Raw genomic sequence first — 18,063 nt, forward strand, 5'->3', positions numbered from 1 at the left:
AGATAGTTTAAAGATAGTTAGTCTAAACTAAAGGTTTAAAGACTTTTATTGATTCTCTGAGACAGTTCATTTCACTGTTGAACAGCAGTTACAGTATGTTCTTCCTCATGTTTAAGTGGAATCTCTTTTCTTGTAATCTGAATCCACTGGTTCATGGTCTGGTCCCTGGAACAGCAGAAAACACACTTGTTTCCTTATCTATATGGCATTCCTTTGGATATTTAAAGATGGTTATCATGTCTCATCTGAGACTTCACTTCTCCAAGCCCCCTAAGCTGTTCCTCATAGGGCTTGGTTTCCAGACTGTTTACCATCTTGGTTGCCTTCTTTTGGACACTTTGCAGCCTATAAATATCCTTCTTGAACTGTGGTGCCCAGAACTGGACACAGTATTTCAGGTGAGGTCTCACAAAATCTGAAGAGACAGGTACTATTTTTTCCCTCAGTCTAGACATTATACTCCTGTTGATGCAGTCTAGAATTCATTGGTCATCACATCACATTGATGACTTGCACTTGTGATTCATTGCTTGTGATCTACTAAGACCTCTAGATATTTTTCAAATATACTGCTTTCACATCAGATATTCCACATCCGATCTTTGTTCTTTTTATATTTCTTGCCTAATAAACTTACAATTGTATTTGACAAAATTCATTTGGTTGGTTTCTCCACAGGTCTCCAACTTATTAAGATCTTCTGGAAAGTTAGTGCCACTTCCCAATTTGGTGACATCTGCAGATGTGATGTGAAAGTCCTCTATTCCATCATATAAGTTATTTCAAAAGATGCTGAAGGCCCTATTGAGGCATTTCACCAGTCACTCCTTTCCAAGAGAAAGACAGACTATTGGTGAACACTCTTTTGGTGCAGTCTGTCAATCAGTTACAAATCTACCCAACATTAGTATACATTCTATGTATATCTGAAGTTCTTCAATGGTACATTTTGTGACAGAGTGCTTGCAAGAACCATGCTTAAAAGAAATAAAGGAAGAGTCTAATTGTTTATCCAATTCCATGAGTCACTGCTGGTGCAGCAACCTACGCTGAAGCAGAAAGCATCATCTTGCATTGCTACAAAGACTTTGCATAGCTTTGCATCCACTTTACACAAGATCCAAAAAGACCATCACACATCATCTCTATGGGCACTACGCTGCATTCAGATGTTTTTAAGAAAGTAGCATTTAAGGCTTTTTACTTGAGCAAGAGATTCTAAGTCTTGTTCCACTAAATACATTCAGGAAATCAGTTCAACTGCAGTGGTGCAAACATATGTATGCATTTATGCTTCCTGCATGTATATACACACACAGACAGACACAGTGGCTCCTTGGAATTAGGATGCACCACCTTGTAACTGTAGTTTTGTTAGACATTTAGCTCTCTCTGTTTGAGAGCTCTGGTGCCACAATAAACTACAATTCCCACGATTCCCTACCACTGAGCCAGGGATCATTCCTGCAGTGTGTTTTGGACCCTTGTTTGTATAATTGTCAAGCAAGTATTAAGCTGCAATGTTGGTTCCCTTCATTGCTGGAAGGCAAAATCTCTGAAATCAAATTTTAACAAAACATTATTTCTCCATCACAATGAAGAAATTATCTTAGTATTTAACAGTTGCTGAAAATTAAAAGAAATACATTGCCATCAACCATTACACAGTCACTGGAGAAGTGACTCACGGTACAACCGGTCAATTAAAATAACAGAGAGTTGAGAAAGTTTTCCTACCTGTACTGGAATATTGCCCACAGGTAGCTGCACTGAAGTGGTCGAATTTGGACCCTGGAATGAGAGAGGGAGTAGCAGCTGTGCTGTTCCTTGTGCAGTAAGTAAAGCCTGAGGCTGGGCAACAACAGCAGTTTGTGGCTTTCTCTGAGAACTTACACAGAACTGAGATACAACGTTTTGTGGTTCAGCTTTCGCCAAGGGTACTTCCTGCTTGATAACGATAGGTTTTTTGGCAACTAGGTTCTGCTCATCCATTGGTACTATCTGTCCCATAGACTGGTTGATTTCAGATGTGGATTGTCTTGCATCAGAGCAATGTACTAAAGTGCCTTCCTCTTTGACAGCAGGGCTGATAAATTTCTGGTTCAAAATCACAGTTGTGTCAGCTTGGGGTTGCTCTTGATGACCCCGCTTTTCCACTTCAAGCTGCAGTTTTAGTACTTCCACAAGTTTTTGCTCTTGTTCCAGTTTTCTTTTGAGTTCTTCAATTTGTTTTTCCTTTTCTTGAAGTTTACGGTCCTGTTCAGCTACATCTGGCTCCATAGCTGCCATGCTTCCACCACTATGACTGTCTTCATTTGTGGTCAGCTCAACAGGTGAGTTACTTGGCAACTGGGATGAGGACATTATGGTCAAAATTTCGGTCAAAGAGTCTGCCATGTTGGTGTCATCGGTGCCAAGACAAGGCTGCTCTGAAGGAGATGGGGAAATGGTCAAAGGGGAGCTGATGCACTCCATGGGTGTTGATTTACCTTCAGTTGCAACAGATACTGTTTCTGAAGGAAGTGTGGGAATGGAACTAACTTCTGACTTATTTAATGCAGTAACAGGGAGTACTGTAGCTACTTCCCCAGGATTACTAATATCACTAGTGGATAAAGTCACCACTGTGTTATTTGTGCTGACAGAATTGTTGTTCGGGTCTTGATAAGGTTTCAACCGTTCAATAAGATCCATTTTTGTTCCAGACACTGGCAATCCTCTTAGCTTTAGTTCTATTTTCAGCTCAGCTACCTGAGATTTATATAAAAAAGAATTAGTGGAAAATAGGCTTTTAAGTATCCAGACATTGTAATTACCTGATTGATTAACTGACTGACTGATTTCTGACCTTTTCTCCAAAAAGACACTGAGGTTTCTCCAATATTGGGAGAAAGCTTTGGTTTAATTGTTCAAACATCACAGTAAATCTCCAGAAGCCAAGAAACCACCTCAAGTGTAAGAGAGTTCAGTCAGTGTAAACTAGTAGAAATTATGCACGTTGGACATGAAGGACATGACCCAACAAAAACCATATTTACTTATTTACATATAACTGCCAATTAAAATATGAAGAATTGATTCACATTTGCACAGGTAACATTCACAGGCCATCGCTGCATTTCAAAGGAATCCACTTAAAGTCAGAAATGCAAATGCAAACACTCTAATTGCAAGAATAAAGTGAGCCCAATGACAGCAAATTGTTGTTGTTGATGATGGTGATAATGATGACAATGATAAGAATAATGGCATCTTCTTACTCCATTCCTCATCACACCTACCCTAGAAAAAGATTCATGGCTAAACAGAGGGATGACCTAGGTACTCTAGCTCTTCTCCAGTTATTGCCCTGTGGGGAATTTGCTTTTACAAATAGGAAAGTGGTACAAATCACAACCAGAAGTTGTATCAAGGAAACAATGTCTAAGGTTGTGGTTAACCAAACAGTAACATAACCCACAGGTGTGTATTCATTAATTCACCTTCACTGCAGATAATGAAGGAAGTCACTGACTCAGAGTGCATTGTAAGATCCACATCAACTCATGGCACCCACAGAAAAAGTTTTATTTGGGATGACTTCCAGCTACTTCAATGTATGATGCTCACCATTTATAAGTTACAGTCAGCCCTCCATTTTTGCGGAGGATCCGTTCCTGCCCGCAAAAAAGGAGACTTGTTGATATTCAAGCTCCATAGGCTTCAATGGTACATGCGCCTGTGAATGCAAGCGCTGCGGAGGGGGGCGCCCCATTGAATTTAACGGAGGTCGCCTCTCCGTGAATATTCAAGACTGCAGATCTCAAGTCTGTAAGAACGGAGGAGTGACTGTAATTTGTTTCTTAAAGAGTTCCTGCTGTGTTACACAGGATGAGCAGAATATGCATGGAGGAGATGCATTGGTTGGTATAGAATACTTCATTCACTGTTCTTTCATGATTGTTGCTATTCTTCCTTCCTGAACACCAGAAATCAACCAGCCAACCAACCAATTAATTAATAATTCCTTCTATTGTAAAGAAAACAGTAACTTCAAACAAGCTATACCAACTGATTCCCTCATTTAATATCTAGCTCTGGAGGCAGGAAGAAGATAGACCAAAAGCCCTTTAATGAGTAGATGTAGCATGGCATAGTGGTTTCATTGCTGAACTAGGACTCTAGGAGACCATGGTTCAAATACCTGCTCAACCATGGAAAGCTACTGAGTTATACTTTCTCAGCCTCAGATAAAGGCAATGATAAACCCTCTCTGAACAAAGTTCGTTAAATAAAAAATCCTGTAGCAGGTTTTTCCTTACCCTAAGTAAAAAATGACTTGAGGAACACAACGTAGCTACATCGATGCTGGCGAAATGTCAGGAATAAACTCTTCTAGAACATGGTCACATAGCCCAAAAAACCCACAAAAAAACTATGGATGCCGGCCATGAAAGCCTTCACCTTCACGTAGTTACTGGAGTTGCAAAACACTACCCTTTACTCCCCGGTTAAGCTCCCCGGTTAAGCCATGATTAAGCTCCTATACTCGGTGAGGAACATTTTCTCGATGAATAATCAGCTTCTTGAAAATCATCACAAAAAACTCACAATAATGTAAAGTGACAATGCTTTATGGAAAATTTGCTACTTTCCAATTTTTCTTAATGTTTCTGTGTAGAGAAACCACCTTAGGGCTGAGCTAAAGTGGGAAGCAAATTTCACAGATTGCAAAAAGGTTATCTCACCCATCTTTTGTAGAGGTGGATGCTATGGATGGAGTGAAACACTTACCAGCTCAGAATTGGTAAGTCAATATTTATGAGTGTTTCATTGATTCCATGAGTCTAATCTTGTTAGGACTATTAGGTTTAGGTCTATGCTGCTTGACTGGCTGGGATACCACAATCAGAGAGAAAACAGCAAAGAAGTACCAGTCAATGAGAATTGTGAACATATCACTGAATAAAACCTGATCAATGTTAGATAGGTGAGTTAGGAAATAGTTCATGTTCCTGAAAAGCACTATTTTCAGGTCAAGACATTTTAGTTATTCAGTGTGAATGCAGCAGTTAGTATTTACCTTTAAGTCATCCAAGCTAGGAGGCAGAGGTCCTGGTTTTCTGTTGGAAACATTAGTGGTTTGTCTTGGTTTGCCGCTTCCCACTAAAGACGTGTTATTGTTCAAAGTATTTAGTTGTGTATTCCCAGTGTTACACTGTTTGTCACTCACAGGCCTTCAATGAAAAAAAGAAATTAAATTCAAACTAGCTTATACAAGTTCTGTTTTAATATATTGATTGACAGACTCTTTCACAATTGTTTCTGGAGCTATACAGTATTTTGCAAATTCCACAGGAGGCAGATTTTAATAGTAGAATCTAAAAACAGCCAAACTCTCGTGTTTGAATTTCTGTTTTGATAAATTGTTTAGTGCATATAAAAAAGACAGCTTGACACTGTTATTCAAAATGCTGGAAGGAACTCTTACTGAAATAAAGTAATGATCTGTAAACATTTTGCACACTAGATCCAACAACTGAACTGCTCTGGCTAAACTCCAATGTGGATTCAGTGAGCTTACATCGTACTCTGTAAATTTATTTCTGAAGTGGCTTTGACCTTCCTGGAAAAAAATTGGTGGAGACAACTTCTCAGAAAACCAATAAAAGGCACCTGCCTACCTTTTAAGACTGAAAGAAGCATGATTAAGATTTATAAAATGCCTGCACACCAGGGTTATAAATCAAGAGCATTCTCAGGACTTTGGACATGTGTGCTTATATGACAGAAACTTTACATGAGCAACAGTATAAACTAAGCAAAAATGTATAATGCTTTGCCTCTAAAGCTAAGGACTATCAATCTAATCCTACAGGGGTTTGCAAATAACTGCTTTTTCAGTAATGTTCATACCAGCCTAAGATTCTTAGGAGATATTCTCTGAGCCAAACTAGAAGTGACCATAAGAGTGAATTGCAATTAATATGCACTTTTGTGTGTGTTCTGTATAAGCAGCCACAAGGAAGCCTTGAATGGACTTTGCAACAAGAGGCAGGGAGTTTAATTCTTCCTCTTGTCCTATCATTGTTTCTCCCAACCTTCTACCTGTATTTCAAGAGAGGTTGTCACTGGCAGCAACAGAAGCCTCCCTTGGAAAGGTAACAGCAGTTTTGAAGAGGAAATTTTTCTCTGGTATGTAGGCAAATGGTCAGATTACCCCTTCCACTGTTAGAACAATTTGCTTAATAAAAAGTGCAAATTAACTGTACCTGTACAGTTCATGTCCACATCTAGTTTGTTCCTCTCTGTTTGGACTACAAGATGAAGTATCTGGTGCCATTCCTAACTGTGTACGTAAAGACAGAATTGTGGTATTTCTCATCATGTGCACCTTGTGATCCTGCCACCCCACCTGCACCTAAGTGATGTAAGGTTTTTAATAATGTGTTGTTCTGTGGGTAGTGGTGGTACTGAGACACAACACTTATACAAGAGTCCCTGTGCCAGATTCTGTTTCTGCATTGCTGGGTTTTATCTCATATCTGTCAGGCAAAAAAGTGTTCAGTATGTATTAAAATATTAATGGTGTGGCAATATCTGCTGTACTGGGCTTCTTTTGTTTCCAGTCTTCATGACTAAGAAGCATGATGTTGCATGTCTTCTTCAACTTCCTTTCTTCTGAAATGTTTGTGATAGCCTCTCTCAAAGCACACTGTAAATCCTAAAATACTGAAGTAGGCGCAGCAGTTGATATTTCTTCCTCAACCCTCTCCCTCCCGCTTGCAAAAAGAAACAAGAATTGTCAAAGCTTCACATACTTGAGAGGTGCGGGAAGTATCGTCTGGTAGTTGTAGTGTTGCTGCTGTTGGCTCAGAATCTGCAGTTGCAAAAAAAGCTGTTGTTGTTGTAACAAGCGAGCATAGTTGGAGTCCATCTGTGGCTCATTCTTCTCACCTTTCTGATCAGGTGGGATGTACTGATGATACTTTAGCTTCTTCACTCTGGGCTTTGGTTCTTTGCACTTCTTGTTCCGAGGCTTGTCATTTGGATTCTTGGGATGGGGTTGCTATTGGAAGACAGAAAAGTAAAACATCATTTGGATCCAAAGCTGTCCAAATTAACGAATGGCCCAGTTGTTTGAATCAAAGTAATACCCAACTGAACTTGATCAAAGAGGAAAAAACTATTTTGCTTATATTAGTGTTTTTAACGCCTCCATATGCCCTGGCTAGACCCCCCCCCCACACACACAAAATGTCCTGTTTTAATGCCTTTTTCATTGTTTTGATTTTGATTGTGGTTCAATGGTTTCAGATGCAAACAATATTAAATTCTTGTGACCTGCCTAAAAGAAACAGATTGTCTTTTGCAGGGCAATTGTGAACATGTTTACTCAGAAATAAATCTCACTGTTTTCAATAGTCCTATTCCACATTAAGTAAGTTTGGAACTGCAATCTCTAGCTACTTTTATTACAGTCTAATTAACTTAATACTACCAAAGAAATGTTGGATTCACAGGATATAAAGATTCACCTTTCCTTCCTCCGCTTTTGTTTACAAAAGGAAGTGACTGAAACCTTTCACTTGCAACTGAAACTAACCATGCTAACTCATTATGCATAGCTAATCTACTTAGCAGCATACTAAACCTTGCTGATATGTGTTCTAAACAATACAGTATATACACAGACAATAAGGTACAAGACATTTGTTTTAGAAAGATGCCAAAGATGTCACACAGTACCTTTTATCCTCCCGCTTACATCATTGCACACATGCCAATTTGACGATACACTATTCAAAGCAAGGTTTTCAGTCCAAATCAATGCGACCTTCTGCATAACTTTAAAGTTATTGTTTGGTGAAAGTTAGGTTCTCTTTTTGGCATTGCTAGTTATTTTCCTTCATAAATTCTTCTATGTTTAAGATATAGAAGTGGACTATGGCAAAAGTTTAGAATTAAGATATGAGCCAAACAGTAACATAACCACACTTTGTCCTGTTCTATGATGGCTTTGGTAGCAATTAAAATTGATAAAATTTATTATTAATCAACAACAACAATATTGATGGTGATGATGATGATATTTATATCTTGCCTTTTCCCCAGAGCTGGAACACAAGACTTACAAAACATAAATCCAATACTAGAGAAAACAAACAAATACAAACATTTAAAAGTTATTTTGAAAATGTAATTAAACTATCTGTAGAATTAAACAATGATTAAAACATATCTCTTAAAAAGACAGGGAAAGAGATATCCTTGCTGTTTCTCTCCCCCCCCCCCAAAAAAAAAAAATCGTTATTCTGCTGAATGCTTCTGTTTGAGATTTTCTATTTAGCTGGGAAAATAGTACAATTAAAACAAATACACTAAATGCTTTTGCTCTCTCCTACCTTTATTAGTGTTGGACCGCTGCAGTGTTTTGGTGCAGATGTAGTATTTGTGGTAAGAGGGACAGCAGTTGTAGAGCATGGAGTGTGCTGATCTGTGAAGGAGGGCTTCAGAAATTCAGGCACTGATGATGTTAATATTGGATACTGATAATAAACAACAACAACAAAAACCAAAATGGGAAACTACCATCCATTTTCCAACAGATATCAACTGATCTGACATACTATAGAATTACCTGTGAATCAGTTATTATACAAAATGACAATCTGATACTGGGCACACAATTCAGCATTCTTAGATTCTATTTTTTTTAGCAAAAATAAATAAAAAATAACTTTTGAGAAAATCTCAGAAAGGTGAGGAAGGGAAGAATAGGAATGCTAAAAATCAGGAAGATAGTGCTTCAAGGCCCCTAATAGGTCTCTGTCAGTCTTCGCATACCTAGCAAAAGTAGATGTGTATTTTATCTGTTTTTGCCTATCATTTATCTTTAAGGAAACCAGTGACGGTTAATCATAAAAAAGAAACCATACATTGGCAGGTTTCATAAAAAATACACATAAGAATTTGTTTTTTCCTTGGCATAGAGAACATTTAGTTACCATATGTGTTGGAGCTTATATGGAAGAATATCAGAAAAGAGCTCCTAATACTCAGAGTAGGCTCTGAAATCTGATTGCTGTCTGCTCATAAGAAATGGGGATAAAGAGATAGAACTCCATGAAATTGTTAAATATTTCTAATCTCCAAATCTTTGGGGATATTAAAATGCAAATCAAGTTAAAATATATCCTCAGAAAAAGACCTGGACTGTATTTGCGTTGTAGAAATAATGCAGCTTGACACCACTTTAAGTGCTGTAGTGCTATCCTAGGAATTGTAGTTTTACAAGGTGTTTCATCTTCTCTGCAAAAAGAGTGCTGATGCCTCACAAAACTACAAATCCCAGGATTCTGTAGGATGAAGGCATGGCAGTTAAAGTACTGTCAAACTGAATTATTTATACAGTGCAAATGCACCCTTTGTTAACATCATAATATGGCAACAGGTAAGATTATGATAGAGATGCTGACACTATACCTGGTTGGCAGAGGAGACTGGGGTGACTGGAGATGTTGCTTCTCTTGCTTTGGGCTCACCAGGAGATGCTGCTGAGCCCTGGGATTCTTGACTAGCGGGCTGATCTGGAGATAAAGCATCACTGCTGTCCTCATCAAATGAGAAATCATCCAAAGCTTGAGGATAGTTTTCCTGGCCAACCGCTAAGAAGAGAGAAAAGAATAAGAAATCCTCCTCCTATTTCTATTAATAGCTGGAGTATGCAACTCTGGTAATACTAGGGGAGGCACTGAGGGTTTTGGAAGATATTGAGGTCTGCCCTTAACATTTTAAATTAATATATTTTGTAATAAAGCTTATGATTCCTATTTTACTAGAACTGGCAAAATAAAATAATAAAGTGTATTTATTTTATTAAAATTAATAAAATGTGAGAGGGAGAACCAGGAAAGAAGACAAGCAGAAAGGAGAAGCTGAGAGAAAAAGCAATGGATGCACCAACATGGGTGATGAGTTACATATTCCTATGCAAAATAAAGCTATTTCAGAGCTGGCAAAACAGGACTTTTCAGCAATCAAACTACTGCATTGAGGGAAAACATCTGATTCTTATTCAACAAATCACAAAAGGACTTTTATTCCTCAAAATGTGCTGTTTGGAAGTTTCTTTAAAACCAGTGTTTCCTTTTACCTCTCTTTTCTGCAACAGACCCATGTCCAAACTTTTCTACTTGCCTATAATTGCTTCTTTAACACTGGAGTCCACAGGCAGGATGTTTTTTTCCACAAGTTCCATAGGGCCAGGCCTCTGAGCAATCTTCTCATTGAGATCATCTGCCAAGCGTGCTCTCTTCAGTTTCATCTGAGTTGCCTGTAGAGAGGGTTCTGCAAATGTTTCTGGGAGTGGAAAGAAGGGTATGTTTTAAAAAGAAACACCACCACTTACATTACGGACATTCTCTCTAGTAAACAGAAGACATCCTTTAGTGGGTTGTCCCTCTCACTTGCCTGACAACCCCATGTTTCTCCAGTCTTGTAACAAGCTGAGGAGGAATAATTATCTTCCATTCCGTTAAGAAAATAATGGTGTAGCAATTAGAATAACAGAATGTTAAGGTGGTAAATAACTGGTATAGAAGTACTGGGGACCATTCCTCTCAGAGAAAGGCAATACTATGGTGCAGCTGGGAGAGCCAGGATGTCCTCTGTTCACTACAGAGAATGACTGTCTCATGGTACACGCCAATGTTCCTTTCTCCTGTAATGGGCAGAGGACACTCTGAAGTGAGATTTATCCAAACTGATATTCCACAGGTGGGAAGCTGTTGATTAGAGGCAAGGTTGATCAGACCACCATGCTATGATGTGCTCTATCAGATCCTCAATTCAGTCCAAGCAACAGATGCCTAATTAGGGTGATCCTTAATTAGGCATCTGTTGCTTGGACTGAATTTTGTTTTGCTTTGTCTTGAACTTTAGTTTAGTTTAGTTTGCTTTGCTTTAGACAAAGAAGCTCAAGTCAAAGCTTGCTTCCATTTTTAAAGTTTTTTCTGCGAAAAGGCTAAAGCTTAAGCTTGCTTTCACTTTTGAAGCTGTTCCTCGATCAGAGCTTAGAGATGCACTGCTTGGATAGAATAGAAGAGTGAGAAAAATGCCTTTATTCCACCAACCTTTCCTATACCTCCTACTGCAAAGAATCTGAAAAATTAGGCTAATACTGGCCAGATGTTTAGTGTTACAAAGTACAACGTAATAAACTAATCAGGAAATCTATTAAACCTCTGTAATAGGTATTCAAGATACGATGGGCATGTTGGTAGCATATATAAAAATAATGAATTAAACACAGAAGGATTACATGATCAAATTACTGCCCATGCGAAGTTATGAATGCCTCTCATAGTCTTTTGTCAGCTCAGATTTCTCAGTTTGAATTTCTCACTTGATGTGCTAAGCTACAAATCCTAGGCCTTAGAGATTTGAAACCTGGAGCTGAGTTAATTGAATTCTCGGGTGAATTCATGTGAGTTGTTGGCCTCTGCTTCTGATTTTCAGTTAGAGATCGAAAGAGCTTATTGGGATTCCAACGCAACCTAAAATCTCATCACTGGGTTTTTCTTCAGGCTTTCTGCTCAACATGGAATATGATCAAAATATGATCCAAAGCAGGCGTTAAAAATGTGTAGTAGACAGAGAGCATCAATCAGATTTAGCGTGGGCTCTTTATTGCTAGTGACTCCAAAACATACTTCGCCTCCCACATGGCATATTGCGCCCATGAAGGGGGGGAACAATAATTGGACAGAAGAAAAATAGGAAGACACAAGAAAAGTTACCCTACAAGTACAGCAAATGTGAAAAAGAAGGGCAAGCTTCTGTGCGTGTGCATGTGCGTGAGCACTGTTAAAGATTAAGAAAATCCCCTGCAAAAGCGATACTAAGCATCTTCCTCTGTTACACCTTCCTCCAACCTCAGACATAGAAAAAAGTCAGCTTTCCTTTTTTTAATGCATTTCTCCATACATTTCATCCTGGTGCAGCAGATACATGCCCCTTAGCAACCATGAGACAGTTTCTCAGGTGAAGGTGAGGCAAGTGAAAGCAAGAGGCAGACATCATGAGAGCTCAAAGTTAAGGCAGAGGGCACACATGGCACAAGAGACCTGTGTGTCTGAGAGAGAGGCGCTATTGATAGGATGCTATCTGTGAGGCGAATGAAAATACACATGATACACGAACAAAATATTTTAATGCATATACGACGTCAAAAGGGGCATGCAGCATCCACATATAGATGGAAAGGAGGTCACGGGGTAAAAAGAGATAAGATATTACAAGATGGGGAAAAAAGAGGAACTCTTGAACAGCTGGATTAAGAGCGTATTATTCTGTTATTTGGTATGGTTGAAGGACCATATAAATTTAACGAAAGATTGTGATAACTAAAGAGTTCAGATTTGAATTTTGGGTTTGACAATTAGCTTTTGTATGATAAAGCTAAAGTTGATTCAAGTTTTAATCACCAATATATGGGATAGTGATTATTACCTATCTAGAATAGATATTAAACCAGATTTTGTTACCCCTTTGGTGCTCACTGATAGAAGCGTTTTTAAAGAGAGAATTGCATACAAAAGCTAACTGGATGACATATAATAGGTCTTTCAGAAAACAGTGAATATAGACTAAAAGCAAGACAAGAGTTGGAGTTTGAAGGTCATGTTTTAAACTAATTCTCTATTTGAAGGTTTAAAGTAGATTTTAAAAATCCAAGGGTTTGAAACAATAAAATCTAAGTTTGAAACTCAACTATGTATTTGATTGCTAAAATGTATAAAGGTTTGAAACAGAAAGAAAACAGGTAAAAGATTGTATGATGAAATGGGCTCAAAATATTGGTTCTGCAACCCAAGTGGAACAATGGGAAAGGATGTGGACCAAAAGTTTGAAATTTACTTTGAATTATGGCTTTAAAAAATTTATACGATAATGTATAGATGGTATTTACCACGGGAAATATTATCAAACTGTTTTAAAATACCTCGAATAAATGTTGAAAATGTAAACAAATAGTATGTGGTAGATTTGTGCTGAAGCATGGAAGTATTGGATTCAAATATCTATCTATCTATCTATCTATCTATCTATATCGATCGCTCTTTTCCCAGGACTGGGACTCAGTGCTGGAGGATTAAAATTAAAATTAAAGTTGAAACCAGAAATGTTTCTGTTGGCAGTGTTAACTGAACAAACTGAGAAGAAATACAAAAGGACTTTACACTATATGTTTATTGCAACAAGAATAGTCTATGCCCCAAAGTGGAAAGATGTTGCTACTCTCACAAAAGATTGGCTAAAGACAGCTGAACTTGCTGAAATGAATGAATTGACAATGTTGATTAAGGAGATGTAAGTGAACAACTTTATAGAAACCTATATATATATTATCATTTAAAGGAAATACAGTAAATTGTGATATATTCATCAGTTAGGGGGTGAGAAATCAGTCATGTAGGTACTGCTTGTTTTTGTCTGTTAACTGTCATTAGCAAGCTTTATGCATTACATCTCTTAGAAAAGCTGCAAACTTGGCTTATAGAAGAGGATATTATCAGAGATGAGCAGGCTGGATTTAGAAATACACTGGTGCCTCGGGATACGAAATGATCGGGTTACGAAATTTCCGGGATACGAAAAAGTTGGATTGGCAAAAACTGTTTCGGGTTACGAAATATTTTTCGGGTTACGAAATTCATTTCGGCGCGAAATTCAAATGCTGCAAAGTGCAGCTATAGGCTTTCCAGTGCTAACGGATTATTTTTCGGGTTACGAAATTTTCGGGTTACGAAAGGAATGGCGGAACGAATTAATTTCGTAACCCGAGGCACCAGTGTAATCGCTCCACTGTTGATCATGCCTTAGTTCTTCAACACCTCTCTGAGAAATATGTATTGTCTCCTAGGGGTTCCCTGTTCACTGCTTTTGTTGACCTTAAATCTGCATTTGATTCTATTCCCAGGAATAAGTTATGGGCCAAATTTGAAGCCACAAATATTGACAAACATTTGTTAACCCTTGTTCGTAGATTACATGAGAATTCCTCTTTAGCCGTTAGATGTAATATTCATGGAAATACAACGAGATCCATCTCTACATCTAACGGTGTAAGACAAGGCTGTGTGTTAGCACCAACCCTTTTCAATTTTTATATAAACTCTGTAATTACGACTCTTTCAGCTGTACCATCGCACCATCCAACCTTGTCAAACAGACCTGTGTCAGTGTTAGCTTATGCTGATGATATTGTTCTCATGTCACTTACTAGGGTAGGCCTTAACAGACTCTTGAAAGCCCTTGTAAACTGTTGTGAAAATGATTCTTTAATAATTAACTATAGTAAGACCAAAGTTATGGTTTTTTCAAAAAGGCATATACGTCATGAAAGGTCAATAAATAACAACCATATTGAACAAGTGACATTTTATAAATATTTGGGCATAGTCTTCCACGAAAAGGGATCTGCAAATCTTCACCAAAAGACTGCAATAATGAATGTCCAGAGAAGTATCAAGGCGCTTTGTTCTTTCTATTTCAATAAGGGTGGTCAATATGTTCCTGCTGCCCTTGAGGTCTTTGTTGCTAGAATCCTATCCCAAGTTTTATATGGCTCAGAGATCTGTTCTTTCAATCGCTTGTTTTTGTTGTTCAGTAGTGATTATAGTTTTGTTATTGTTTGTGTATGTGCATTTCAGATATATAAATAAAATATGTGTAGGACTGTTGCATTTATGGGTAATAAAATTATATTACTGTAAAAAAAGACACTTTTGAATTGTGTTTCAAGGTGCTATTTTCTTCCTACAGGAAGTACAAGACCTTGAACATGATCTTACAAGGCATATCTCCATTAAGCTGAAACTGTCACAAGGGATGAAACTCAATGAAAATTGGGGTAACAGGAACCAGTGTAAAACAGGCAACGATGAAAGAAAACTTAGGCCCGGTACAGACTGGTGCCTTACGCCGACCTGGGGCCGATTTTAGGGCTCAGGAGAGCAGAGTGACCGCATGCTCCCAAGCCCTACCACTCTCTCTGGGTGCCATCATGGCTCACCCCTGTCCACACGGCGGCCACCATGATGATGTACATGTAGCGCAGCGGAGCGGCATGCCCCATCATCATTGCACGCAAGGGCGCCAATGGCAGCCAGGGCGCATCCCAGAAAGAACCTGCTGGAAGCAGATTCTTTTTATTCCTTGCGGGGGGCCATGCCATTTGGTTGGTGTGGCCTACATGCATGGTAAAAATTGGTGGCTGCAGGCCACCCTTTGGGGGAAGCCTGTCCAGCCCCTAAAAGAAATAATATTCGGCACTCAAATCCCTAAGTAAGACAAAGAGATCATTACTCTCAGTGTTGTTCATACAGTGGACTAATAAGTACTGAATGAAAGCCAGTGAGGCATACCTAGCCATATGCACTGTGGGTAAGGGTAGAGCCACCCAAACTCGATTCAGTTCTAAAATATTCTGACCATGTCTCTACAGAGGCCCGAGATCCATAAGAATTTGAGACAAGCAATCAAGAAATTTGTATACTTTTATGGTCATGGGCAGTCAATAATAATTTTCCTACTGGAGGGGATGAACACCTACATGTAATTAGGGTAAGATAAATTTTAGCAACATATAATTTCTTATTTTTTTAAAGTAAGTTCACTGTCCTGGATTAAAGTATTTGCCTCCTCTGTTTACAGTCTAAAAATTTAAAGCAGAAAACAGGACATCAGTATCCTCACCTTCAAGAATATGCATTCTGACCAACTCTGATCGATCAGGTCTACTCCGTATCTTGTGCTTCAGAAAGTTTTCAGTCTGTGGGGAAAAACAGGTACAATTATACACACTATAGCTACCGGTAATTCACTCAAAATATTTCAGTCTGCAAAATAAGAATCATTTTTTTTCTTCATGATAATGCCTCCTGAATAGCTGTCACAGCAGCACTAAGATGTTTCTGTGTTCTTCAATATTACGTTTTACATATATTATTAAATCATTTAGTGAGTAAAGGTTCCAACACAAAGTATAAAATGCATCCCATAAAATTTAAACTTCAAAAAGGACATATTTCAAATGGATTCTTTTAAACAGTGACCATAGTGGATAAAATATAAAATGTGGAAGCACAATTATACACGTTGAAGAATTTATGATTTCAAGTAATTTATTACTTCAAGTCAGCAAGTACCACTGACAGAAGCCAAAATGGTGTAGTGGTTACCTTGAGGTTGCTTAAAGTCGGAAATGACTTGAAGGCATACAAGAACAAGAAGTACCACTGACAGTCAGCAGAAGGATGCTTCTGAATAAGTTCTGAGTTTTTGAAGAAATTAATGATGATCCCATTTCACAGTAGGACACTTGTTCCTTTTTCTATACTGATCAAACTAAAGTGTATAAACAACATGCTTACTACAAGAAATGCAAGTAATTTTTCTCCCTAAACATCATTAAATAACACTATTTTATGATGGCAGTTCATACAGGTTGTGTATCCCTTACCCAGAATTTCAAAATCTGAAATACAGTGGGGCCTCCTTATCTATAAGCATCCACGGATGGCAAGCCCCTGGTTGTCCCCAATGGTGGCATGCACACATGGCTGTGTCACCATTAGAGACGGACCCCATTGTCGCTAATAGTGGCGTGGCCACATGTGCCATTGAGAACAGCGTCATTGACGACAACAGAGGCTGTCTGTAATGGTGGCATGGCCGCAGGCTGCCATTGGGGACAGTGGTACTTGAGGTCCCATGGATTTTGGTATACAAAGGAGGGTCCCACTGTACTCCAAAATTGTCCACATAGGTGACTGAGATAGTGACATTTTAGATTTTTTGATGGTTCAATGTACACAAATTTTATTTCATGCACAAAATTATTAAAGATCCCATGTACGACATTTCCTTCAGGCCATGTGTATAAAGTGTATACGAAACATAAGTGAATTTAGGTTTAGAATTGGGGAAAATTCAAAATCCAAGTAAGGGATACTCAACCTTTATCAAGTTAGACTTAAACACGTTGTAACCAGGATCTGCAAGTGCCAAGTATGCAATTCAACACAGGCAGATTCAAAAAGGAAGTGGAAATAATTTTGTCATCTTTTATGGATCCTAAATAAGGTTTAAAGATATAAGTGGCCATTTAATTGGCATTTGAATCTTAATCTCCAACCCCTGGGGCAGAACTACCAGTATAAAGATTAGGTGTACAACCTTGATGCTATTGTTCTCATTGTTTCTCCTGGCCTGTAGGCACACAATAACACAATAATTACAGTGGTCTCCACTTACAAATACTGATACTATACTGAGAACTAAGAAGATCACCCAAATGTTTAAATCACAAAGATAAGCACTTATTGGATTTTAATATCAGAAGTTACTGTGGCACTTCTGAATGGCCAGTTCTGAAATGGATCTCATCTTGCATTATTTACTGCAAACTTATATCCAACAGAGTGGTTTTAGAAAATGAGAGAAACTGTTTAAATGACAGCAAGGTTTGATAACCATCTGTCATTTGTGCTTTAATAGCTTGCTTTACTTACTTTTCATAAAGGATACCTTTCCCCAAATTTAGTCACATACATTAAAATGCATTTCAGTTGTTGTTGTTTTTTCTGTCATAAGTCATGTATATGTCGCCCTTTCCAAAAACAGTCACAGGTGAAGAGTGAAGAAGCATGTTTAAATTGTATTTCTTACCCTAGCTCTCTCTAAGCTCTTTATCTGCTCATGGAATGCAGCAGGGCTCTTCAAAGCTACAATGGGGAAGTAAAAAAGTGATATGAATCTATAAGAATATGTTAGTAAAGACAGTAAAAAAGATTAGTAAAGATGGGTATTTCATACTGTTTCATGTTTGTCTCTACTAGCTCATCTCAAATTCTTTTTGATTCTCTCCTCATCTCTCCCAATTATGGGCTCTCATTAGCAGTAATAAAAGCAAGCCAACCAATTAACTGAATTCCAGATAGTTCAGTTAATATCATAAATATGGGCTTTAAAGGCCCATGATAAGAAATAATCAAACTGCAAAATGACTAACTGTCT

At 38.1% G+C, this 18,063-nt stretch overlaps 1 protein-coding gene across 2 annotated transcripts in view; it reads right to left on the reverse strand.

Annotated features, from left to right (window-relative positions):
* The window catches only part of LOC149306275 (myocardin-related transcription factor B-like), an 81,878-nt gene that overhangs the window by 13,344 nt on the left and 50,471 nt on the right, over nucleotides 1-18,063 (reverse strand). For both annotated transcript variants that reach the window (XM_089477030.1, XM_089477029.1), the window contains 8 exons: nucleotides 17,716-17,771; nucleotides 15,742-15,817; nucleotides 10,180-10,341; nucleotides 9,466-9,647; nucleotides 8,385-8,528; nucleotides 6,801-7,048; nucleotides 5,063-5,216; nucleotides 1,738-2,751 (listed from right to left, as the gene is read on the reverse strand). In XM_089477030.1, coding sequence (XP_089333156.1) covers nucleotides 1,738-2,751; nucleotides 5,063-5,216; nucleotides 6,801-7,048; nucleotides 8,385-8,528; nucleotides 9,466-9,647; nucleotides 10,180-10,341; nucleotides 15,742-15,817; nucleotides 17,716-17,771 — 2,036 coding nt within the window. The remainder of the gene's footprint in view (nucleotides 1-1,737; nucleotides 2,752-5,062; nucleotides 5,217-6,800; nucleotides 7,049-8,384; nucleotides 8,529-9,465; nucleotides 9,648-10,179; nucleotides 10,342-15,741; nucleotides 15,818-17,715; nucleotides 17,772-18,063) is intronic.

The sequence above is a fragment of the Sceloporus occidentalis genome, unplaced genomic scaffold (assembly GCF_023333645.1).
Source record: "Sceloporus occidentalis isolate IW3139 unplaced genomic scaffold, rSceOcc1.0.p SCAF_10, whole genome shotgun sequence".
Classification (NCBI taxonomy): Eukaryota; Metazoa; Chordata; class Lepidosauria; order Squamata; family Phrynosomatidae; genus Sceloporus; species Sceloporus occidentalis.